The sequence below is a fragment of the Arctopsyche grandis genome, chromosome 12 (assembly GCF_051622035.1).
Source record: "Arctopsyche grandis isolate Sample6627 chromosome 12, ASM5162203v2, whole genome shotgun sequence".
In the NCBI taxonomy this organism is placed as follows: Eukaryota; Metazoa; Arthropoda; class Insecta; order Trichoptera; family Hydropsychidae; genus Arctopsyche; species Arctopsyche grandis.
The window spans coordinates 5,793,257-5,820,518 of record NC_135366.1 but is presented as its reverse complement, the minus strand read 5'-3'; the positions used below and the strand labels follow the sequence as shown (position 1 = coordinate 5,820,518).

At 37.0% G+C, this 27,262-nt stretch overlaps 4 protein-coding genes across 4 annotated transcripts in view; 1 reads left to right on the top strand and 3 right to left on the bottom strand.

The window, feature by feature from the left end:
- LOC143920042 (uncharacterized) overlaps positions 1–27,262 on the bottom strand; it is a 366,222-nt gene that overhangs the window by 308,548 nt on the left and 30,412 nt on the right. The window lies entirely within an intron of this gene.
- On the top strand, positions 399–14,986 carry Ptip (PAX transcription activation domain interacting protein). The gene is made up of 13 exons (XM_077442181.1): positions 399–523; positions 4,838–7,552; positions 7,629–7,862; positions 7,947–8,345; positions 9,354–9,486; positions 9,620–9,776; positions 10,219–10,354; positions 11,558–11,884; positions 11,955–12,167; positions 12,246–12,398; positions 13,384–13,462; positions 13,555–13,783; positions 13,861–14,986. Exons 1-13 carry the CDS (start codon positions 407–409, stop codon positions 14,426–14,428), a joined length of 5,460 nt encoding a protein of 1,819 aa, XP_077298307.1. The 5' UTR covers positions 399–406; the 3' UTR covers positions 14,429–14,986.
- Positions 14,980–18,859, bottom strand: Mvk (Mevalonate kinase). The gene is made up of 6 exons (XM_077442183.1): positions 18,429–18,859; positions 17,825–18,353; positions 17,514–17,743; positions 15,935–16,000; positions 15,697–15,824; positions 14,980–15,623 (listed from the first exon to the last, which is right to left on the bottom strand). The coding sequence occupies exons 1-6, from the start codon at positions 18,561–18,563 to the stop codon at positions 15,479–15,481; spliced, it is 1,233 nt and encodes a 410-aa protein (XP_077298309.1). The 5' UTR covers positions 18,564–18,859; the 3' UTR covers positions 14,980–15,478.
- Positions 18,735–26,492, bottom strand: gny (ALG6 alpha-1,3-glucosyltransferase garnysstan). Its single transcript, XM_077442182.1, has 4 exons — positions 26,380–26,492; positions 20,713–22,134; positions 20,168–20,262; positions 18,735–18,859 (listed from the first exon to the last, which is right to left on the bottom strand). The coding sequence occupies exons 2-3, from the start codon at positions 22,112–22,114 to the stop codon at positions 20,243–20,245; spliced, it is 1,422 nt and encodes a 473-aa protein (XP_077298308.1). The 5' UTR covers positions 22,115–22,134; positions 26,380–26,492; the 3' UTR covers positions 18,735–18,859; positions 20,168–20,242.

The window sequence follows — 27,262 nt, the reverse complement described above, 5'->3', positions numbered from 1 at the left end:
TGTTCAAGCTGTTTATATTGCAAACACTGAGCGAAGCCGGGTAAAACAACTAGTTGTAATATAAAAATATTATTAAGATGCATTTGAAGAATTTAGACAGGTCGAGTTGTGCAATAAAAATGACGCAGTTTAGATTGAGCTAATTACCGGCGGGGGGGTGTTGTCGGCTTTGCGATGGTCGGCTTTGGCGGTGTTTGGCTGCAGTGGCGGTGCGGTGTGTTCGTGCGCTCGTATTGGTGGAGAGCGGAGTGTGTGTGGCGTTTTGTGTTGTCCGCCTGCGCGTTGTTTGTTGTGGCGCGCGCGGCGGCGCTCGGGCTCCGGCCCGCGCCCCACACCCCGCGCCCCGCCCCGCCGCTGCGCCCCCGCCGCCCTCCGCGCCCCTCGCCGCCTCCGCCCCCGCCCCGACATGGACGCCTCGGCCGCCGCACCCCCCTCGCAGCCACTCGCCGCCGCCACCACAGCCACCGCCACTGCGCTCTTCCGAGACGTCAAGTACTACCTGTCGGGAGAAGTGCCTTCGCAGGTACTTCGTGTTCTTCAACCCTCAACCCCCACCCCCACCCCCACCCCACTCCCCTCGCCCTCGTCTGCGCATCCTCGCCGGGACTCCGGTATCGTCCGTTCGATCCACGTGTGTACAAAGTACGCGCCCTTTCGCTCCTCCTATCCGAGCGAAACGTCTTGTTCGGTCATTTGACAGTTCGGTTTATATGTAAATGTTTTCGCTAATGTTAGAGTTGTCATGGTTTCAATTTACATATATGCAGTGTGATTGAAATGCTTGTGCACTTGTGTGTGGCTTTTGGATGAAATCAAACTTTTTTTTTTTTTTTTTTTTAACACAGGATACCACGGGCTATTGCTAAAGAAACAGGCGTGCGGCGGGGAGAATTTGCGCTAATCTTTGCCTAAAACTGTAACTGTTTAAAATGTCATATCTCTTTAAAATGTAATCTTGAAACTGTTAGGGAAGTCAAGTATCTGGCACACTTGCTGACGGAGGATCTATCTGATGACCGTGACATCGAAAGACAAAGAAGAGCCATTTGTGTAAGGGCAAATATGCTGGCTAGACGATTTTTCCACTCCAGTGTAGAGGTTAAGAGACAATTATTTATGTCCTTTTGTACTAGCCTCTATACTGGTGAATTATGGACCAGATACAAGCGGGAGACGATGAGGAAGATAAAGGTACAATACAACAACTGTTACCGTGCTCTTTTCGGGTTACCTAGGAGCTGTAGCGCGTCGCAAATGTTTGTAGAAGGGCATGTGCCTCATTTTGAAGCCATTCTCAGGATGAGAGCGGCCTCTCTACGTCTTCGTATATTTTTATCGCCTAATTGTCTTCTTGCTGCTGCATCTTCTCATTTGCATTCTTCATTGTATGTTCGATGGATGGAACTGCTACACCGACCGCCTTGAATAGACATAAAATTATTATTATTTATTATTATTAGACTTATTTATTATTATTTATTTATTATAATTATTATTATTATTATTTATTATTATTATTATTTATTATTAATATTATTTATTATCAGTAATATTTATATATTTACTTATGTATTTATTTATTTATTTTTTGTTTACTATTTTTCAATACTTTTTTTTTATTTTTTTTTTATTATCTATATATTATTTATATGGGCGTTGGGGATTGCACTATTCTCCTCATCGTCTGGAATAAAAGCTATTATTATTATTTTACCAGTAAACGTATAAAAGTGAAATTTGAAATGCAGTTTCGTATGGACTATCTTAAAATTTCGCAATTGTAAAATCAGTAAAAGTCAAACTGTGAGTCGCGTACTAATAAAATAAATAATCAAAATGTGTATAAATATGGCAAATATACATATTTTATAAATAAACAAAAAAAATCTAGCAGCAGTGAACCTTTGTGTAACAAAAACAACAAATGTCGTTATTTGAAACCTATAAATACAATGCAGTCAGATGCAATTCCATATGCGTGTTGGAATTGCCGACATCGAACAAGGTTAATCCTCTTTCGTCATAAATAACAATATCAGTGAGAGAATTTTAGGACATCGGCAAAATCTAAGAGGAACATAAAACAGATGTGAGAAAAAAAAGGTCCCCCCCAAAATGTGGTTAGTAACCAGGAGTCAAGTGTAGGCAATAAATTACCGAAGAAATATAAAAGGGCACATAGTAAACAATGGTGATATTTTCTTCAGAACATGAATATAAAAAAAATCAAACATATTTATTCAACTAAAAACACAAAAAGAGCATTCACTCAGCAAACTGCACCCCTTATGTAGATATTCACATTTGATTGATTGGTAGATATTTACACAATATTTGTTTAAAAGTTTCCTTTATATTATAATTTATTATCGATAAACTCACTTGATGGTTTTTTGATAGTATTACATATTTTTATTATTTACACACACACACACGTTATTTAAACACAATATGAAATTCATACACTAATGAAATTTTCGCTGGTTTCGAACCTCTGAGAAGGTCGACGACGATCTGTTCTATTATTTTTACAAACCTCCTATACGCTTTAGTTAAATAAAATAAAATTTCAGACATCTTCGGCATAACCAAAGAAATATTTGGTACATTTGCTATAGTCCAGTTTCTAACCTTCTGGATTTTTCAATATCGACTTTTTTTAAATTATTTTAGTTAAATATCACCAACGACATCTTTTACTAAGCCCCGATATGAATAAATTACAAGAAATATAAGGTTCAACGTGTTTTTTCTTTATATGAAGTAGGAGTGACGCAACGCACAAATTTGTGCACACGGTAGCCAAAGGAAGTTTTTCAAACGCACAAATTTGTGCGCACGGTATCCTGTGTGTTAATATTTGGCAGTATTATCATCGTTTTATTGACCCTTTGCCCACGGCAAATAAATATAGCGAACAAGCCCTGTACGCGAATTTGTCAATCGAGTTTGCGACCTTATATACAGATTTTAATATTCACTCAAGTAACCGGATATGTTAATTAACACAAAGTATTATTTTAAACAATAAAATACATAATATATCTCGTAGTTGTTTTGGATTAATTGTCAAATAACACTGTTCGACAAATGACGACTTTTAAAATGTTTCAGAGACGGGATATGACTTTTCTTATATATGTGTGTTTGATATATGTGATATATAGTTTGATATATAGTGTGAGATATATGTGTTTTTTAAATCGCGCGATTTTTCTATATCTTGGTGTTGTTCGGTCGATTTCTCAAAATCTGTTAATTTTCTGTTCAAAATGAATATTGGAATCTACAGTCGGGTATTTTATCTTTCATTTGTAGTACTTTTCAGCTTTCAAATCTCTCTAAGTAGTCGTCCAGTTCAAATCAAAAGTCAAAAATCGTCGAGTGTTTTTTTTTTTTTTTTTTTTTTTTATAAAGATTTTTCCTCAATCATAAACTCGACCAATATTTTCCTGTAAGGAAGTTTAAATCATTATATACTTGGAGGATATATTTTTTTGATTTTTATATGCTTTTTATTATTACTAAATTATGTTCACAATAAATCTTATATCTATTTTAATAGCTACTGATCTACTGATCATTTTCTATTTTACAATTTTAATTTAATTTTGTTAGTAATCATAGTTTTATATTATTCTAATGTTAATGTACAGCATAATAGGAAAAAGAGCTCAAAAACCTATTAACAATTCTTATAAATGCTAATAATACATAATATTAATTAAAGACTCTAAAGTGAATGACCTAAAGCAGATTGTGTTTATACCTGAAGGGTATAGACATATATTGGAGGATATAAATTTACATTGAATATTAATGAACTCACTATGGGTCATAAACACATTCGCTGTGTGTTTTAAATCCTCCAAACAACAACAAAATAAGTATTATTTAATAGATTTAGTTTCAAACGCTATAACAGCATATATATTTATCGAAAATATGGATAAATTAACTATATTTCTATGGTTTAATGCTTAAATTTTTCCCAAGTAGTGATCAATAGTATTTAGAAAAGATTTCAAATACCCAGATATTGAAATTGACTGGTTTTTTGTTCCGTTGCGTATTTCTCAAGTTGAATATTTCATTCAAATGGATAACTCAGTGATCTATAAGATAGATATCGTTTATTACGTGAAAATGTACGGAAATGTATATGCATTTTATACAAAATTGATTACGGCAATCACCACAGTTTGAGAAATACTGCTCTGATAATTCATAAGGTTGGAGACAATTTATTGTAAAGAAGCTGTATTTCAATTTTTAATATAATTAATGGAAAGGCCATGTTTAATTTACAAAATTTATCACTTATTATTTTGCGAAAAATACGCATGCTCTCATAGAGAGTTTTCGGAAAATTTAATTTTCGTAATTTTGAGTTAAGATTATTAAACAAAAACAAAAAAAGTTGCATAGATTTGTTCTGACTTTTCACACAAAACAAATATAATGCAAAATAAAATTAAAATTGTGGAATTTGAAAAGTTTTAAATAATAATAATAATAAGCAATATTTAAATATACATATAATAAGTATAATTTTTAAATTTTAAATAATATAACTTCCACATGGATAAGAGTTTCAAAATGATTGAAATAATTTCTATTTATAAAGAATTATCTGTATTACAACAATGTGTGACAAATTGGAACATGCGTTGTCAGTCACTGGAACTAAATATATAGAGTTTTCATAATATGTATTGCACAAAGAGTAAATGGTGTATTCACTTTAAAAACCAACAAAACTTATTTATTTATTTATTTATATAATGTACATAAATTGCAGTAAATTTTGCTAATTAATTACCGTCACTATTTTCAGGTGGCCGAATTACTGCGCGCTGGTGGTGGCGAACAAGCAAAATACTTCTCAGATTTCGTATCCCACTTGATATGCGGTCCGAACGCTCACGAGACGGATCTGACCGACGCCAGCGATCTATATGAAATACCCGCCGCCACGTACCAGTGGGTCCTGGCGTGCGTCCGCGCCAACAAACTCCTCAGCGTGAAGCCGTACAACCCGAGCCGATCGCAACTCTTCTCGAATGTCGTCGCTTGCATTGCACGCGTCACGGCCAAAGACGCCAAACTCCTATACGCCCTCGTCACGTTTTACGGCGGCCGCGTCAAACTCAACCTCGATCCTGAATGCACCCATCTCATCGTCGGCTCGCCGAACGGCGGCAAATACTTGGCCGCACTGTCGCTCTCGTCTATGCTCCACATCGTCACACCCGACTGGGCCACCGACAGCGTGAAGGCCAAGTCTTTGTGTCCTTGCGACGTTTACCATCCGAAATTGTTGAAACCTCCGCCGCCGCCTACTCCGCCACCTCTGATGCCTCCGATCGTATCTCAGGCGAACGATAATCGGTCTAATATTACCACTTTCGACTTCGAAGAGGGCATCGCCAAGTCCGAAGTTCCCACCCAGAACAAAAGCGACAACAAAGAAATAGAAAGAACCCAAGCGCTAGTCGATAAATTAAAACAGAGGATGCCGTGGACTTCGGCACCCACTTTAGTGAATCAAAACGTAATGTCGAACTCCTCGCCTAGGCTCATGATGCACCAGAATATGATCAATCAAAACACCCCGAAAACGCTGTCAAATATCCCGATTGGGACTCCGACGAGTCAACAACACGGAAATGTAATGCTGCAAAATCAACAACAACAACAACCGAATAATGCAATGGGAAATCAACATTTGACCCCGACGAACGCTCCTCAAGGCCTCAGCGATATACAAATTCAACAGCAGAGGATACTGCAACAGCACCAACTACGTATGCCCATGCAGATGCAACGGAATCAAAACAAGCAAATGCTGCAACAGTCGCTAAATGTAAACAATACGGTCGGAATTCAACAGCAAAATCAAAATTTACCGACTTCCCAACACGCTTCGACGCATAATGTAATCAATCAGCAGAGTAATATTAGTACTAGCGTCAGTCAACTCATGCAACAACAGCAGCAGCAGCAACAACAACAACAACAACAACAGGTTCACGGAGCTCACCAGCAGATCGTAACGTCTAGCGTCAATCAACAGAATATATTGTTGAATTCGAAGCAAGGTCATGGCCCGTTGGTGAACCAACAGCAGTTGCAGCAGGGTTTGGTTGCTCAGCATCAACCGCAATCGAACAATTTAGCTCAGCAGGTGAACCAGACTATCGGTCAACATCCGAATCAGATTCAAAATCAACAGAATCTGTTGCCTATACCGCAGCATCAAGTGCAGCCGCAGCAAATTAACCAACAGAATCCAGGTATCGTTAACAATCAACAGCAAGGCGTCCCCGTCAGTCAGCAGGTTCACAATTTGAACCAAGTCAATCAGAATGTACCTTTGAACCAACAGCAAAATTTGAACCAGCAGAATCTGGGCGCGCCGATCAATCAACAGAATTTGAATTTGCAAAATGCCTCACAGCCGAATAACAATATAGAGCTGGCGCAGCAGCTGAATCAACTGCATCAGCAGCTTCAGCACAGTCAGACGAGTATGCCGCTCCAAAGTCAACAAAATCCCAACGTGCAGATACAATCTAGTTGGCGGCAACAGCAACAGCAAAACATACAGATGGTTCAAGGCTCGACGCAAAATCCCGTGCCCAGTCAGCAGATTATACGCGGTAATCTAATGCAACAACGGGGCCAGTTGCAACAGAATCAAATGATTTTGCAGCAACAGATTGTACAGAATCAAAACTTGACTCAGAATCAACAACCCCAACAACATAATATAATAGCGCAGCAGAATCAACAGCTGCTGGCTCAGAACAATAACAGGCAATTGCAACCGATACAACAAGGCAACCAACAGCAACTACTGGTCCAGAAGCAGCTATCGCAAAGCGGTCAACCGTTGCTGAACCAAGCGAATGCGAATCAGCAGCAAGTGAACAACAGTGGGCACCAACAGATCATCGTGCAAGGAAACCACATAACACTGCAAAACAACCAACAGATAGCGTCACAAGGACCCACCCAGATACTATCACAGGGCGGTCAGCAGATATTAACTCAAGGGCAGCAGATCATATCTCAAGGTGGACAGCAGATAATATCTCAAGGCGGGCAGCAAATCATAAACATCGGCGGGCAGCAGATTTTGACGCAGGGCGGTCAACAGATTTTAAATCAAGGAAATCAACAGATCATATCCCAAGGACAGCAGGTTATGTCGCAGGGAAATCCGATATTGACACCGAGCGGGCAGCAAATCGTCGCGCAGAGCCATCAGCTCATATCGCAGGGCGGGCAGCTGGTGGTACAGCAAGGGCCACAGCAAATCGGCTCACAGGGAAAGCAGATTCTGAATCAGAGTCCGCAGATCATTCAACAACAGGGGCAACCACCCCAGCAGGTGATCACCCACCAGGGAGGACAGCAGATCATCTCTCCCGGTGGGCAACAGTTGGTGACGCAGCAAGGCGGGCAGCAAATGATAGCATGGCAGCAGCAGCAGTTCCTACAACAGCGTCAACAGCAAATCATCGGAAACCAACCAGTCGTGCAACGGGTAATCAATTTATCAATTACACTACAAAGCAGGTAGCGTCGATTTATACTGACTTTTTGATTAATTTTCAATTCAGGTGTGGGCGTCAGGAACAACCGGTGGTCGGCAATATATACATTTAGATGCCCAAACCCACGCTCAACTGCAGCAGATGGATCCTCAACAGCGGGCTCTCTACGTTGCCCAATTGCAGAAGAGGCATCAGCTTTCGACCCAGAGAGCTGCTCAGCAGCAGTCGGTCCATCCCGGGCAGCACACTCTTTCAGTTGTGCGAGGGCAAATACCACCTGGTCTTACTCCACATCAACAAGTATGTATTGTTCAAATGAACCTCACATACGTTGGTAGATTAACGGAGCTTTATATATTATTATTATACTATATTGTATTCTAGGTCCAATGGGTCCAACAACAAGGTGTACGAGCGGCGTCTCTGGGAACCGGTGATACTCCTATAATCGCTCGACAGCAGCAGGCACAACCTCAACCTCAGCAAGCTCAACAGACTCAGCAACCGCAGCAGCCACAGTTACCACAGCCGCAGCAGCATACGCAGCAACACCCACAGCTGCAACAACACCAACAGCAACAACAACAGCAGCAGCAGCAACAGCAACAACAACAGCAAGTACAACAACAACAGCAGCAAGTACAACAACAGCAGCAGCAACAGCAACAGCAACAATTCGCTCAATTGCAACTCCAAAGACAGCCACAATATCAACGTTTACGACTACAGACTCATATACGAGATCACGCGCATAAACAAGGCGGACAACTTACACCGCTCCAAGTAATTACAAACTAAATGACACTGATTCTTAAAAATGTTGTGTATAAATCTACCATTATATATATATAGAAAAATGCTGGTACTTCTCGCAGTATATTCCAAGATGGCTAATACTAATTTTTCCTTATGAAGCATCATCCATGATATATTCAAAGAATTATGTTTTGTTCTAACGTTTAACATTTTTTTCTAAATTTATAATTCACCATGATGTCATTACGGGTTTTCCCCTGAACTGTATTAAATTTGTACATATATAAATTTATAGATTATAAATGTTTGAAATCATATTCAAATAGTGGTGACATAGTGGATAGGATGCAGTGGCATAGTGGCATTTTTTTTTTTTTTACATACATACATATTTTTTTTTATACATACATATATACAAACATATACCAGGAAGGCTCTACAGGTAAACCCCAAATGCGCCTTCCTGGTTCACATATTGATTAATACATGTAAATCTGAACAATATCTGACATCTATGGTCAGATATTACAAATATCGTACGATAAATAACAATGAATAACTTATTCATGTAACAATACTCAATAATCATCCATAGAGACATCTATGGAGAAAGTCTGGCGAAACCTAAGAGATAATAATATTAACTCTAGGTTTTTCGCATTCCAGAAAATTGGATAATAATGCCAATTTCACAGGAATCGTTTCAAATCAGAAAAATATTGACAAATTCTGATATGAAACGACAGACCTCGTCAAACCAAGGTCTGGCCAGCAATGAGACTCCAGCGGGAAGCGAACTCGTAACCTATAGCACGATAGAATACAACACTTACCACTAGACCACACTGCTGGTTTTAATATAATTTCCCATTTATAATAATAATATTGTTATAAATTTATCAATAGAGTTTTAATAGTATGTGCCATTTTTTTTTCATATATATATTATATGAAGTTACATAAACATTCTGAAGTGTGTCGAATGCTTTTGAGCTCATTTAATATGTATACTAAAATCTTATATGCTATTTTCAGGGAGGAAGTGTCCAAGTGGGAGTACCACAAGGAGCTATTGCCGCGCGTCAAATTATCGGACCAGCTTTACCTGAAGGTGCTCCCCAACAACCGGATGCAACAATCGTTCAACAAGGACCAGCTACTGATCAAGGTGTGCTACATCAATTATTTGATTATTATATATATATATATATATATATATATATATATATATATATATATATATATATATATATATATATATTGAAGTAATCCTAACTATATTATTTATGTTGCGTTTTCAGTGGGGGCCGTCATACAAGGCGCTGGAGCTCCTCCTCTAGTAGTAAATCCAAGAACTAAAACCGCTCTGGCAAATATGCTCAGCATTAGATTACAGAGTACTCAACCGACAGCTTTACCCCAAGAAGTCACCGAACCGTCGGCAGCCGGAACTCTCAGGTAGAAATGTAGTGATTCGATATCCTTGCATGGAGTTGGAGCATCGTATTTACTATATATAAGTATATATATATATATATATATATATATATATATATATATATATATATATATATATATATATATATATATATATATATATATATATATATATATATATATCAATAGCTGATATGCAAAATTAAGATGTCGTAATAGTGGTTTATCATTTACCCCTACTTCCGTCTGCTTGACCTTTGCCGCATTAAGATATCGTGTATTATTTTAAAACGATATTTGTATATATATATATATATATATATATATATATATATATATATATATATATATATATATATATATATATATATATATGTATATATGTATATAGTATTAGTTGAAAAAATGTGACGGTGTATTTAAAAGTGTATCGCTCATTCGTCGTGTTTTTTTTTTATTGTAGATTAATGACAGCCGCTCATAATGCACCCCCCAGGACACCTTCAGAAGTCGTCCAAACGCTGCAGCAGAGAAGAGCCCTCTCGGCAGCTCAAGGTCCACTCCATCATCAGCTACCTGTCTCACCGCACACGCATCAGGTATTTATACTCTGAATAAATAAAAATAAAAAACCCTTTCAAGTTGTATGTTTTTTTTTTTATTATTATTATCGTGGGTTATTTATGTAGCTCTTTGTTTCAATTTTGAGAATATCAAATTGATTGATTGATCTTTTTGGTGATTGAAAATACTTTTATAATGTACTGATGCTTATTATGTGAGTTCATTTTTCTTATGCCGTAAGGACCAACGATGCACGGGAGTTTATGGACGTTTCAGATTTCTCTGTTTAATTGATTAGCGGCAGCCCTTGTGACATCGCAAGAAGTCGACGCGACTCACGGGTGAATCGCTGGCGTAGAAATGGTTAAAAAAGGGAACAATTTAAACGTCCATTTTATAAAATAAATATGCATTTAAAAAAATTTTGTACATTAAAAAAAGTTTCTGTACATTACAAAAAAATTGTGTGTATATTTCTAAATGACGGATACATTTATTTATCCGGATGCATTTTATAAAATAAACGTGAATTTACAGAAGCAATTAAAAAAATGTTTGTACATTAAAAAAAGTTTCTATACATTACAAAAAAATTGTGTGCATTTCTAAATGACGGATACAGATTGCATTAGAAACTTTGCTTTGATCATTGAAAAAAATATTTGCTACTTATAAAGCGGATGTTTGTATATGTGTAATACAATGACCAAAATACGAATCGACAACTACCAACGCTTCTTTCTACTGGACTCCTTCTTTTTTACTCTTCGGCTTGCGACCTTCGACACCTATGACCCTGGCTTCGACTCTACGACCTGACATCATCATTCATATTTATACGTAATACATAAACAGAAGTAAACACTTTTGATAGTTGACAGTTGTCAATAGCAAAAGTCGGCAAAGTTGCCACTTTTTGTATCTATTCTAAAATGCTAAAATCTAGTTTTTCGAATGATCGTGTCATATTTTGTAATGGTCACTTTATAATACCAAAATATTTTATTCGCTGCACAATACGAGATTGTTTAATGCGTCGAAAATAATGCAATTTTTTAATGCACAAAGTATTTTTCTCAATGTACGGTCAAATCGTACCCGCAGTCGTTTTAAGTCATTTTTCAAAAGAAATCTTGAAAGACAGTAATTCTTATATGTAAAAACAACACTTGAAAATGATTAGACGTGTTTATAAATTAATTTAAATGTCACATACATTTTTTTTTTTGTGCAATTAGCAACAACTGAACAAGCCCGCGTATGGCATGAGCACGCCGGCAGGCGTAGTCGGAGTTACGGGGCGAGCGCCGGCTCCGGCTCCACCATCAGCCGCCGCCTTGACGCGTGCCCAATTCTACGGCCACAATCCGAACCTGAAACTGCCGCCAGACCTCTTCCTGCTCGGTTGCATATTCCACGTAGTGGAGTACGGCAACGACGCATCCCACAACGTCAAACAGTGGACGGAAGCCGTCGGCAGACACGGCGGCGAAGTAGAACTCGGATATTGCGCTCGAGTCACCCATGTCTTGGCTCAGACGCAGAAACACGGCGTAGTCATGCAGGTGAATGGACACACTATATACATTTCGATGTGATTTACTATGAATACTAATTATTTTATTTTTCTATCAGGCGTTGAGGGATTCGAAGCGTTGTGTGACTGCTTATTGGCTTTCGGACACGATGATCAGACGGCAGGTGGCTCCGCCATGGCAAGCTTTACATTTACCTCTCATGTACGCTCAGCACGATCGACCGGCCCAACGGCACAGGGCTTCCATAACCGGCTTCATCGGCGAAGAGCGAGATCGTATTAGATTTATGTTAGATCACACCGGAGCTAAGGTTTTTTTTATATATAATAATATACATATCTTTGTAAATACAACTTTGGTGATTGATTTTTTTTTGTTGTCGTCACAGATGACTTCTTACATGTCTCGGGATAATACAGTTTTGATCTGTCGCCGACCCGAAGGTGTTAAATATCAGAAGGCTCGAGAATGGGGTATTCCTACGGTGTCGGTTCAATGGTTGACCGATTTACTGCTAGGCAATATGAGCGCTTTAACACAGGTTTGTATAATATATATTTATTACATACAAGGTGACACAGATGGTTGGATTATTTTTGTACATAAGTACTGACAATTTTTTAAACATCAAAGGATATAGAATACAATTGAGACATCTATCGACAAATTTGCGAAAAGTACATTGTGTAGGTAGCATTTTATATGATTCAACAAATTTGAGATGCTAATAATTCGAATTTGCGAGGAACTGAGGGAAGAAGATACCGATTTATTGGATCTGTCATAACAATTAAGCTTGAAAAATCGGAAAATTTTAACAGGCGACAGTCGATCTGTGTTTTAATAACTGCAGGATCTCGCCAGCAGTGTATTTGGCCGGTACTCGAATCCATGACCTATACTGGAATGCAATAGCTCTACCAGTGCACTACGCTGTGGCTATGTATAATGCAAAATAGAATGAGGTTGATTTAGATAAGAAATTAAATGTATAGATAGCAGAACTTCTCGATGGAAATCCTTAACTGCTGAGTATTTTAGATTGTGGCTTAGCATTTAGATTGTGAGCGTTACATTTTAACAACTATGAAGAAGATGGAACTGGTTTTGGAATTCATTGATAGACTTATTTTGTTTATTTTATATTGTTGCAAGATATGTTAGGGAGTCTAAACACACCTTTACAAAACTCGAAATCGACGGCGGTAGTTATCTAGGGTTTGTTTGGATTAGCTGTAATTTTCATACCTGGTTTCTATTGGATTTCTAAATAATTCTAGTTGGAAATGTTGGCGAAATTTTCAGCATGGTAGGCTTCCAACAGAAAAAATAGACGTCAGCACTCAAAGGGTTAATAAATTTCTGTGAAACTATGGTATAAAGTAGGCTTAGATTAATTTAGTAGTGGAAATAATCTTCAACAAACATTCATTACACAAGTGTTGTTGTTAAACATCAAAGTGTCACGTTCTTTTTTATATGTTACATATTTAGTCATATAATAATATACTTATTGATTTCTTCAGTTGGAGCATAGCAAATATCAACAGTTCAACGTTGCCAATCCGTTCAGAATGGACTACACACTTGTGCCTCACTTAATGAGTAAGAAACTTTTTTTATATTTGATATTTATATATATATACAATGCTCTTCATAAGCAGTATTGGTTCATAACATATGTATATACTCCATAGATGCGTGGAAAATGCCTATAAACATCACGCAAGAATCTCACGAGCGAGTTAAACGCGGTGCGTTACCCACACTATCTCCTCACAGAGCGAAAAAACCTCGTTTAAGTCAATCAACCCCAAGTCCATCGCAGACTGTGATCTCTTGCATAGAACGACCCGATCCTTTGAACGCACCCCGTGTCATGTTTTCGTCTATTAAAGACGTCGAGCCATACTCTAATATAGTCAGGTATGAATAATATCACACTAATATGTACATATGTAGTAGTCGGCCATTTTGATTTTATTTAATTTTCGATTTTTCAGACAACTCGGTGGATATATAGTCAGTCAAGCATCGGAAGCTACTCATCTGGTGATGGGTCGTTTGGTACGAACGCCCAAGTTCATCACCGCGTTGATAACCGTCAAGTACATACTCTCCGTAGGCTGGCTGACGGAAAGTCAAAAGATCGGCAAGTTCGCCGAGGAGTCGAAGCATCCGCTGTGCGACGAGTCGTTCGACGAGATGTTCAAGTGTGATATTTCCAAAGTGTTGGCGGTGCCGGCGGGCGAACGCTCGAAACTGTTTGACGGCACAACGTTTTATATGACGCCAGGAGTTCAGCCCGGCCGGAGTGTTCTGACCGAGATGATCGAAATGTGCGGCGGGCGTGTGGATAAAAATCGCAAGTCGTACGTCTCCATCCAAGAGATACATAAAGAGAAGCCATACAGTTACGTGGTGTTGACGGCCATGAATGATTTGCATTTAGTGTACTACCTGTTGCAGGCCGAGAAGAATTTGAACATTGTGTGTAATACTGAACTAGTGCTCACGTCGATAATGCAACAAAAGTTGGACGTTCTCGGACATTTGGTGAAAATTGATTGAATCTTATGAACGGATTGAATAAGCGCGCGCGACAATTCCTCAAGCCGTTAACACTTTCTCTATTGTAAATATTGTACCAATTGACGTGTCAATTTTTCCATTAAAAGTAAAATGAAAAAAAAAGAAACCTTCATGATCTGTATATAAAAAATTTTGATGTTGTATTGTACAATTTATATTATTTTTATATATGTATTTAAAGAGATAGAGAAATAATATTATAAATATTGTGAACAGTCAATCTATATTTTATTGCTCTCTAAACTTTCTTATCAGAGCTAAATATTTATTTACATGATGATACGCTCAAAGTGTCCCACTCGAGCCATATTATATTCTCTATTCATGATATGATATGTTGCATAAGAAATTACTTTCATTTCCAAACCTGACGTTTAAACTATTCGGACTCGGTTCTGCACAAAATATACACCCGAGACTGTTGCAATAGAATGATGATTCATCTCCAATACTTGAATATAATCATAATTACGATCATTTTTTATTTGGAGCGTCTGATTTACTTAATTTCTTAACTGAGTTTTCATATGCAGGCTTACTGTAGCTTTCAATGTCATTCTATCGCAATGGCCTCGATTACGTCCCAATTGAATAATATTTATTGGTTAAATTATTTCACGCATTTGGATTGGATAATTTTTGCAAAACTACGTCCATTTTCTGTTTGTTTTAAAAGTAGCCATATTTGCTTTTGAAAAATTTGTTTAATTCCAAAATATAATAAAATAATATATATATATATATATACATGTGAGAATCGAATTTCGAATCTATGATTTCAGTTCGACAATAAGTTCCTCAGAAAATTCTTGAATTCTAAATGTTTATTTATAAGTACTTTTGCTACTATCGGATGTTTAGAATAAACGTATACGAACGTTTCTATTGTGACGCAATTGTTTTATTTTTTTTCGCCATTTTTCTATCGAAATGAATGCCAAACAAATTTTCAACCATCACACCAAATCATATTTTATTACTTATCGACGATTATATAAAAAATACGTATCTACGTAAAAACGTAAAAAATCACTTTAAATATTCCATATTGACAGTAACTCCTTCTCCGCCGAGATTGGTAAGTTGTGTGACGAATTTGTTCTGTTGCAGCGTCTCGATTAATGTATCGACCTCTTCAATGGTTTTGTACGGTGGAACCAAAACGATAGCAAACCTGATAGATTATAAATAATATGATTATTTGTTTGTAGGTTATAAAACTAATACATGATGAAAGCGTTCATTACCCTCCTCCACCAGCTCCGGTTAGTTTACCACTGAAACCTAAATCGTTGGATACTGAACAAATTTTTTCCAACGTTGGATGCGATGCTCCAATTGTTTTCAGCAAGTTGTGATTTATTTCGAAAAGTTCCTGCAATGAAGAATGTTCTTTGAATAATCAAAACCAGCACACGGTAGTCTTAGACAAATCTTTAAGAAAATAGTTTATTTTCAAAATGATCTTAAAGTTTTATTAATTACCGACAAGTTCTTATAATACATGTTGCGTTTATCTACGTCGTCTTCTTTTTCAATATTTTTGATTATCTGTAAAGAAAATTTTCACATCAAAAAAATATTTAAATTCATAACAAATGAATTATGATGCACTCACTATCTTGCATAACATAACCTCAAATGTAGAATATGTACAGTAATATATATTCAAATATGACAACAAAAGAATCTAACCTTAATATGTATACAAAAAAAGTCGATTAGAATCTAAACACAAATGCTTACACATTCAAATCCATTACCCAATTTGAAATTCAAATATGTATATAATATAATATACTAGTTTTTTTACCCGGCTTCGCTCGGTATTTGTAATATAAACCGCTTAAACATGGCTAATCTAATAGTAAACATTTTATTTAATTTATTTGAATAGTATTATTTTATTTCAATTTATTTGAATATTCATTTGATTTTTTTTATTAAATTTAACATCATGGATTCTACCACCCAAACCTTACATACAAGACTCTTTTGAAATAATATATAACTAGTGGTTTTACCCGGCTTCACTCGGTATTTGTAATATAAACAGCTTAACCATGGCAAAACAATCTAATAGAAAACATAAATTTGTTTATTATTAACTTTATATTTGAATCGAAAAAAATAATATTCAACGATGTCGATATTGTCGTCATAGAAACTTTGATTTGTTTTCGATGTTCCCAACAGACCTTACATACATACATAGTTACAAAGTCTTTTTCGAAATTATATATTAGACTAGTGGTTTTACCCGGCTTCGCTCGGAATTTTTAATATAAACGGCATAAACATGGCTAATCCAATAGTAAACATTCATTTTTTTTTTATTAAGTTTATTTGAATCGAAAAAAAATAAAATTCAACGATATCGGCGTCATAGAAACTTTGATTCTTTTTTTTTCGATGCTCCCACCCAAACCTTACATATGTAGTTACAAAGTCTCTTTAGAAATTATATATTACCTATATGTATGTATATAAAAACGGACGCTATGTATGTGGGTATATTTGTGGCGGACGCGTGGACAAGTATAGGGATTTAAAATGCGCTCCGCGGAAGCTTACACACATACATACATCCACAAAGACACACACTCGTTCATCATTTCGAACTGGTGAACGGGTTTATCAATGTAACGAGTATATCAATTCCTTTCCGTCGGTATGTGCGAGTGCATTGAAAAGTATGGAGATTTCCAAAAAACTAATTTTAGAATACTAGGAGTAAACGTTATGCACAGGGATGTTGCATGGCGACCGATCTTGTCGAGGAGACGTGGGGGGGGGGGGGGGGGTGTGGAGCGTCTGACATGTGCTCCTGATATTGAGCACCTGACTTGGAACACGCATACACACACATTCATTCATCATTACGAACGGTTTGGATTGGCGAGCGTGTAATGCGCATACTCAACATTTTACTATTAATACTTGCGCATGCCTATAAATTACCTTACATTACATTTATATATAACATAAATTTATTTTAATTCGTGAATCAATTCCTCACCCGTTGAAATAAATAGTTGCAAATAAAAGGCATGGAAAATCTCACCTGTAAAGCTTTAACAGTCAAATTATCACATGCTTCCATAATACTGTTCAGCACGTCGGGGTATCGTTCACGAAGCGATGCCACCTTCTCGACGAGGCTCTTCGTGTTGCGTCCGACATTGGTATTCACCAAACACACCTTCAAATTAGCCGTCAACTTATGAAATATCGGATCGGTCCCTTTTCTGAATTCAACCAACGACCCTCGAGTACATATTGCATTATCGACACCTACACAAATCAATTTATGCATATATGTTTTATCTAAACACATAATCCATCGTATGTGTATAATAATATATATATACTAACCAGACGGATTTCCATGGCTGATCCGTTCACAGCAAAACGCCCAATCCGATATAAGATTCTTTTCGACATCATCCAAGTACTCGGCGTTACGGGTGAATTTAAAATCTGAACGTTTGGCACGCACATATTGGTATATTACGGATGTCAAGGATACGGCGAATGATGCCGAGCTTCCGATTCCACTACCGATCGACAAGTCCGAGCATACGGCCAAGTCGAACGAGGTAAATTCGAATTCGGCACATCCGACAATGGCTGCATACAGATACAGGAAAATGGTGATTGCAAGCTGTTGAGATTTATCTAGCTGGAGATCGCTATCCGTTTTGAATTTCTGAAAGTACTCATCGACTAGATTTAAGTATTCCTCGTGCTTCGTGGCTTCTGGAGGAGTGTGCCAAGTGAAATGCATGCTTTTCGTCTTTGCTATTAAGTTTTCATGTATGTCTTCGTAATCAAACAGCAGATTTTCAAGTTGTAAATTAGGAAAATGGATACGTATAAATCGCTTTCCATTTTCTAATGTTTCCTGTGTAGGACATATTGAATTTAGTGCTTTGTTTTGTATTTTTAAATAAGGCTTAGATAATTATGACTGACGTACCGTTAACGCTGACATCGTTCTGATTCCGAGACTGGCTGCAATAGCAGTCTTGCCATACACTACAGAATGCTCTCCATGTAAAATGACCTTTCCAGGAGCCGACGCCCAGCATTTGATCAAATTGCTGTGCGCCATTTTGTATTATATATAGTTGAATTAGTTTAAAAGGAAAAGAATTGTACAGATTCAGGTTAGGTTAGGTAATTTAATAGAGAGTGCGGGTGCTTAGAAATAGTTTAATTAGTTAATGGATGAAATGTGTACATAAGTTTTTAAGCAGTGGCGACTTGTGCAATTTTTTTCGGAGGTACTGCAGTACCTATGGATTAGCCGCGCCTGTCTTTAAGTCTTCCCACTGTTTAATCGTATATGTCGTTTGGGAAAATGCATGCATTTGCTTAATTTCTTCCTTCAAGGCAGCATTGACTAATCTAAAAATTATTAATATAGCATTTTATTTATTTAATTAGAAAATTTTATTTTATTTTATTCAATCAATCAATCAATCTATGTACACTCGTCATTACAAATCGCTCCAATGCGACGAGTGTACTATATAGATCAAGAAACACACCATATTATATACATAATTCGAAATTATACATGACATCTATGGTCAAACATAGCAAAGTGCATTGCAAACATCGTATACAATACGATCAATAAACATTTATAAAACAATACGATTTTTTGTGGCTATTTGCAGGTACTATATCTGCGACAGGCGCAAAGCCTTCTGCACATGCTCGTGAACTTATAATCCGATTATAATTTCTTACATTTAATGTATGCTAGACTTGTTTAATCAATCGTTCATTATATATGAGGCAAATAAATTTCGCACGTTATTATAATAGATTTCATTTAGCTAGTTCGCGGCTTGTACTTGTATGTAGGTATTATACGTTGTATATGATAATAATTTTCTAACAATTAATAATATTAACTAATTTGGATTATATTTTTTACTCTACGTCACTTAAAGAGTTCGAACTAAATTTTAAGAGGTTTAAAACAAAATTTTAACAGTAAACACGCTGACAGTGACAGTTCACGCGCATGCGCAGAAGGCTTTGCGCCTGTCGCAGATATAGTACCTGCAAATAGCCAATAATTCGCAGCTATAGTACCTGCAAATAGCCAATAATTTGCATATATAGTACCTGCAAATAGCCACAACCTTTTTGTTTATACAACAATCATCCACAGAGACATCTATGGAGAGAAATCCGACCAACCTTGAGATATAACATAATAACTCAAGATTTTGCGAGAAATGGAGAGGGAAAGCCAATTTTGTAGGAATCGTTTCAATGAAAATCAGAAAAATTGGCAAACTCTGATAGGAAACGACCGACCTGGTTACAAACCAAGGTCTGGCCAGCAGCAACCAGTGTGACTCGAGCTCATAACCACACTGACCATAGCAAGATATGCCATGCTGCTGGTTATCTGATTAACACGTTCAACCCGGCGTGTACCACTGGTGGCCATGCGGATAGTGCTATAGCAGACTATAATTTTACAGTTATATTATATTAGACTATAATTTAACACTAAAATCCCTATAAAATTCTAAAGATTTAGGGACAACTCATTATATAAAGTCATTTAATGCCGTCACGCGTAATTGGGTGCCGATACGCGTGACAGTGGCGCCACATGGGCAAATGTATGAAATCATGCGCCGGGCTGAATGTGTTAAAATAGAAATCAATAAAAAAAAAAACTAAAATTACCTATGCTTAGCCAGCAATGGTTTTCCTACGAATTTATCGGAAACAATAATGGCAGACAATTTTGCACCACATCCATCAGATTCGTCGACGACCTCCTGAAATATAAAAAAAAAACGCAAAATGAATAACATTGAATAAATTTTATTATTATTTGGCACTCTACATATTCTAATACCAATGTTTTTGAAATTTCCATCTCATAAATATATTTTCATCTCGTATTTACATACATACATACATACGTGTACAATTCACTTATTATGTAAAGATGAAATACAAAGGCGTGTCTTTAAGTATTAACAACGTTTATTTGAGATCTATTTTCTTTTTGTACACAACATACGACTTACTAGGTATAATAAATTGACAATAATTGAAATACACATAGAAAAATATAAAGTTACAACAAGAGAAGAACGATATCATAAGCGGGAACAAATCGGGATAACGCAACGGAGGCGCAACCGACAACAGGCAAACGGTCAATACGATCATGACTAACAACGAACTGACATATAATATATTAAAAATTTGGTAAAACATACCGTTGTACTCATTATTTGTGCCTTTTAATATATTATTGACTCTGGTTATATTAAACACGTTCAAAAAGCAAATGTTCTTATCGATGATGAACAGAATCATGCTGAAGCACGTGAAATATATAATGGACAGGGAGAAATAGCCAAGAATCAAACCGTCTTTCAGCAACAGCGGCAGCATACTGAACGTGCAAGTGGTTAGGAACCAAAAACTCGGCACCGGGTCAAGGGGCAAATGAAGCAACACTGGAACGGCGCACAAAAGAATTGACTTCTCGTGAACTTGAAACGAGAAGAGAAAAAAAGACAAAGAGGAGTTTATCAGCGACAGCACAAACTTATTAACATTGGGACGGAAGAATAAGTCGAGCGACGACGGCAAAACAGCTAGAAGAGTAGTGATTACGCAAACCTTGGCCATCATTGCATTGTCGCAGATGTTTTTCAACTTGATGAACGTGTTGATTGCACACCAAAAGTTGGCGACTTTGTCTTCGAACACTCCACGAGCCAACGGAAAGAGACGAGTGAGCACCTGGCTTACAGATTGGAAGTTGGAAAGGAACGGCAACCATATCACACCGAACGTCACGACCACTGTGACGCTTATCTTGGCGAATTGAACGAGAGCTTGCCTGTATGACCGGTGTGAATTGGGAATACATTGCCTCAACAAATAGAGAAAAAACGGAATGGAATGATACAACTCCATTTGTTTATAATTAACAGCGGCTACGAAAAACACCGACGCCAGTACAAACTTGTCTAAAAGTATGAACGTGGTAGCCCAAACGAACAAGCCTAACGACACGCAATTGTATTGGAAGTGTCCGTAGTCGATTAGGATCAGGCCGGGGAAGATCAACGCCATGCATCCGGCGACGTCGGGCAAGAAGAAGACATTCCTGACGACGGTGGAAATTCCACGCGCTTTCAACTCCCTGATCTTCAACTTGTGGTTGACGAAGTAGAAGCCGACCATGGCTGGAATGTAAAAGTATATGTCGGAGAAGAATACGGTCCAGCGCATGAACAATTTGTGATAGTCGCTCTCGTATCCTCGGGAGGCGAACAGCACGACGGACTCGGGATCGACGATTTCGGCGATGTGGCCCATGGCGAGGCTGTGGTAAGCAGTCAACGGCGGATAGTCCAACCCCCAGTATTGCAGGTCGTTTTGCGTCGTGTTGTGATACCACTGTTTGATCGGAATGTGTAAGGTTATCTCTTGCCAGTGGCGTTGCGCCTCGTAGTCGCCGAACATGGGCGGCTTGTTCTGACCCGAGTACGGGTACAGAGCGACGCACCATCGCAACAACACCGCCACCAAGATGCCCGAGCCCAAGAAACACTTCGGCAGACCGATCATGTCCGGCGATTTCATTACTTTAACGGGTTTTTTCATAGTTTCAATCAATGATGAAACTGAAAAGGAAAATACAAAACAATACATGAGAAATTTCAAAATGTCTTTTCAACAGCTAGATTATGACGCACTATTAAATAGACAAGCAATCGGAAATTAACTAAGATTATGTCTGATTTTGAATAAAAGAATGATATTGATTGAAAAAACATTTTTATGAGTGGAACAATTTCAAAAACAATGATACCACTTATACTTTTACCAGCAGCGTGGACTAGTGCAGAGCATCGTAACCCGTGCACCGCGGTAATATGTGTTCCCCGAGGGTTTGGTGCAAACGATCGACAAGCGCCAGACAGACTGAACCACAGATTAACTGGATTCTCGACTTCACGAATGATAGATTGCACATCAGATGACGAGTAACCTTTCGATGTGCACAGATGCAATTATTAAAATTGAGTTGGATCTTTCTGGCGAGTTTAATAAGGCAAAATTCGGAACTAAAGTATCAGAAGCACAGAACGTATACAGGGTAGGTTTGTCAGGACTTCGGGTAGATTTCGCTTAGTGTAAGTGCGAGCAGTGCGCACGCATGAGGTACACGTGTCGTTAATCTGTGGTTCAGTCTGTCTGGCGCTTGTCGATCGTTTGCACCGCATCGGTTCCCTGAACAGCACTTCGGCCTAATGCGTGCGAGTGAGGTCGCATGTGAGGGAGAAAACCGATGTTAGTTAGTGTTTCGCCCCTATGCATATACGTTTCAATGAAAATCATTGAAACGGCTCCAATAAATCGGCAACCTTTAGGGCGGTTTCAGACTAGCGTTTTTTTCTGCGCGTATACGGTCGTTTCGGCATACGCGCTACTTTTCGCGCTTCAAAAAACCGGACGCGCGTACACGGGCTTATTCCGGCGTTTTCAATCGAACCGGTAGTGGTGATTTAGTATCAACATGGATAATACTATCGATTGACTGTCCTCAATTATTGAGCAGACTATCATTGCGTGTACCAAATAGAATGACTAGATGTAATGAGCTCCTTTACATACCTAATACTTTTTCTAATTATGGAAGAAGCTCATTCATCTGGCGTGCAAGCTCCACCGTCAACACACTAATCTTAACAATTTCTATGTTTGACTTATTTAATATTAATGCTATACAAGCTAGAGTAATTATTGCAAATTTGTTTTTCGATGATTAATTTTAATGAAAGTTTATGATTATGATTATGAATTTTTATTTTGATGTATTTATTTTATCTTTTTGTTTTTTGTTATATATTATATTTTTTATATTATTTCATAATTTTTATCATATTATTATTCTTATTATTCTGATATTCTTATTATACTGTTATTTCTATTTTTTTTCTTTTTTTGTTTTCTTTAACTATCTTACTCTATTATCATTTTTGTTTCTTATTTTAAATGTTTGAGCTTTTCTTTTTTTACCTATATGTGAAAATTATTAATGGTTTACTTAACATAATTATATTTTTTTTACTATCAATCTAATAAACTGTAAACTGTAAATTTTCCAAATAAATAAAATAAAATAAATAAAATAATACGAGCTTATAAGCGCGTCTACGCCCGTACGAGTTGCGCGTATGGAAAACGACGCGCCTATACGCGCCTACATGCACTTCAAAAAATGAGATTATACGCGCGTATAAAACGGTAGTCTGAAACCGCCCTTACCCATTTCCCGCAATTTTCGAGTTTTTAGCATCTCGAATTTCGCTGATTCGTATAAAAATGCTGCAAACTTGTCCATAAATGTCTTGCAAATTTCGAGCATCTCGAAATTTGACGATTTATATAAAAAAAAAAATGCTCCAAAATGTATGTTTATTAAAAATTTGTCAAAAATTTATATATAGATGTCTCTATGATGCTTTGTTAAAATTGTATATCGATGTTTGTAATTGGCCAAGAAGGCGCATTGGGGTGTACCTGTTAGGCCTTCCTGGTATATACATATATGTATGTAAAAAATATATATATGTATGTATGTTAGTAGGGATTTAATTATTTGGTCTGTATTTTTATTTAAATAAACGATCAGTATATTATATAAATATATACATTAAGTTTAGGATAGGTCCGAATCCACTTTAGAGTAAGTTTGATTACTCAAAGAAACGTTTGCACATCCCTTATCATAATCTTATACAATATCTTGCAAACGTGTGTATGGTCAGTAAAGCAGAGCATAGAAGCCGTTATTTGATTCTAGTATTCTTCCTTTGCTTAACCGTTTGCCCGCGGCCGTCTTCTATGGAAGCTTTGGGCGACAAGTCTGTAGCGCGGCTGTCTTCCATACAATTTCGGAACTTTACACGGGATTTTGAGCCTTATACGCGCTTATTTCAACTGTTTTAAGGTTCAAAATTGGTTGAATATATTACTGAGAGTTGAATGCCATCTATTCAATTTGCTTAAAATGAATATATACCAGTCAAAATTAGTTTTTTGTAGAACCATACTGAAACCTCGTTTATGTGACGTCACGTCTGTTGAACAATGGCGACGATACGTCTCAATTCTATGAAGAATGATTATTTGACAATTAAGCCAAAACTACGAGATATATTATGTATTTTATTGTTTAAAATAATACTTTATGAGTTAATTAACATATCTGGTTACTTGAGTAAATATTAAAATCTGTATTTAAGGTCGAAAACTCGATTGCCAAATTCGCGAAAAAGGTGCCGCGTACAGGGCTTGTTCGCTATATTTATTGCCGCAGGCAAAGGGTTAAGGAAAAGCTTGCTCCCTTTATGGGAAAACCAATAATGAATTAATTAATCCACTTCAATCCTCCCCCGTCCCCCATTTATCGCTGAAAATAATGAGTATCGTTGTTATATTATTATTAAACGAATAAAAACTCATTTCGTATTATGTATGTATATCCACGAGTATCTCCTTTTCACTGAAGTCTATTTGCTGTGTAATAAAGCACGCCATTTCTTCCCAAATACTAACATGCGTAAAAGAGTCTAAACGTGCACTATGCATACGTATGTATATAAAATATATAGAAATACAATCAAGATAAAAATATTTATGAGATATGTGGTATTATGTATGTTAGAAATGTCAATGTTTTGATTACGTACTATATTATAGAAAATCGTATGTGGAAAATATTGTTAATATTCATTAGTCAGATTTTTCAGACAGTCACTCAACATTCACTACTGGATGAAGGCCTCTTCCAACAGCTTCCACTCGTTTTGCACAACCCTCATCCACCTCACTCCACACATTTACCTAATTTCGTCTACCTATCTTCCCTACGGTCTTCCTTTTACCCTTTTGCATTCTCTTGGTTCAATTCTAGCATTTCTTTAGTCCAACTTTCATCAATTCTTCCAGCCACGTAGCCCGCCCATTGCCATTTTAATCTCTTTACTCTATCCACATGTCGACTAACCTTGTCACACTTCTCACCCACGTATTCCGCTTCCCGTCTTTCCTCGTTATGCCGAGAATACAGCGTTTCATACTTCTTTGAGTACATTGAACTTTGTGTAACATCTTGGCGTTCAACATCCAAGTTATACATCCATAGGTCATCACTGGCAAAACGCATTGATCGAAGATCTTTTTCTTCATGCAGACTGGATATTTTTTATTTAAAAACAACATTCATTAGTCAAAATGCACTCCATCTTTATTTCATACGTCTCTTTATTTCTTCTTCTTTACTACCGGACATGTCTATTATTTGACTTAAATATTATATAAATAATTCTTTACTACGTCTACTATTTTATTATCTAATGAAATGCTATCAGGCATGCAATAACTATTGAACATACTGTTTGGTTTTATCTAGACTAATTTTTAATCCTCATACATGAAATATAAAGATATAAATAAAAAACCTTTTATGGATTAATATACTGTTGTATTTGAGCAAAAGTTGATTGAAATACCGACCAAATAAATGCACACAAATTTTGATTTTTTTTATTATGAAAAATTTATCCACACTGGAAAAATTTGCTATTGTGCAATATCTTTATATTTTACTTTTTTATTATATCAAATATTATATATTAAAAATTAAAATATAGAAAGGCAAAATCAAGAATAATATATATATTTCATATTATATACATATGTATATAAAATATTCTAGTATTGCTCAATGTCCTAAACAAATGCATCGAAGCAATTCTGACCGATACAAAAAATGATGGATAATAGTGTGATCATTGATTTAACTTGGAGCGTAATCGCAAGTTTAATGTGGTGCAATGAATTGTGAACTGTGAACTGACCACGTGCGTGGCTTCGAGGCGCTCCAGCAGCAGTTGGCGGACTTCTTCGGCTGTCAGCGGCATCACACGTGGTGACGGTGACGGTGACAGCTACAGTGACAGTCAGAGCGACCAGCTATGATGCCAATTCCAGTGCAAACTGCTCACGCGACTCGAACACAGCTGTCAAGTGTCAGTCGGCCACGACCTGAGCCAAATGACTCTCTCTCATTGGCTGACAGCCGGCACACGCTACCAACGTAACCACGCTCAGATCGATATATTTATGCATAAATTCGACCATATACTTACATGCCCTATGTAGCGATTTTATTCCGAAATAAAATAACCTACACTAATTAAGGTTTGTTCATACTTAACAGTACTGCACGGCTTCAGAACTGCATGACTCCGTTTCAAATATGTCATTTTATTACATTTCCATTCATATCTACCTACACGTCGCGGTCACGTCACGTTCACAGCACTTTGGCCGAGTGCAAGGCAAAATCAGCTTACTTATACATTACAGTCCATGACGATACGACGCAATATTGCTTACGTCGTATTGTCGAGTACTTACAATATGAATGCATACACGTGCATTCGTAGCTACGCGTCAGAATACAAGTCAGCAAAAACGTTTCGGCGTTTATCGAACGAAAAATTATGTATAATCGCGTTGTTGTTGGAAGAAGAAGCTCAAGAAGGCAATAAAAAAGCACGGAGGCGTTTTGATGTGTATCCCATGTTAAAAAATAGAAAAACCGAAGGAGTTTTGGACACTGTATAAGGAGCTCGTGGATGATGGACAAATTTTTTTTAAATATTTCCGTAAAAAATTTAAATTTTTTTAAAATATTTTTCCCTACTCCTCCATCGCAGATGCTCGCGCCCCTCTGGA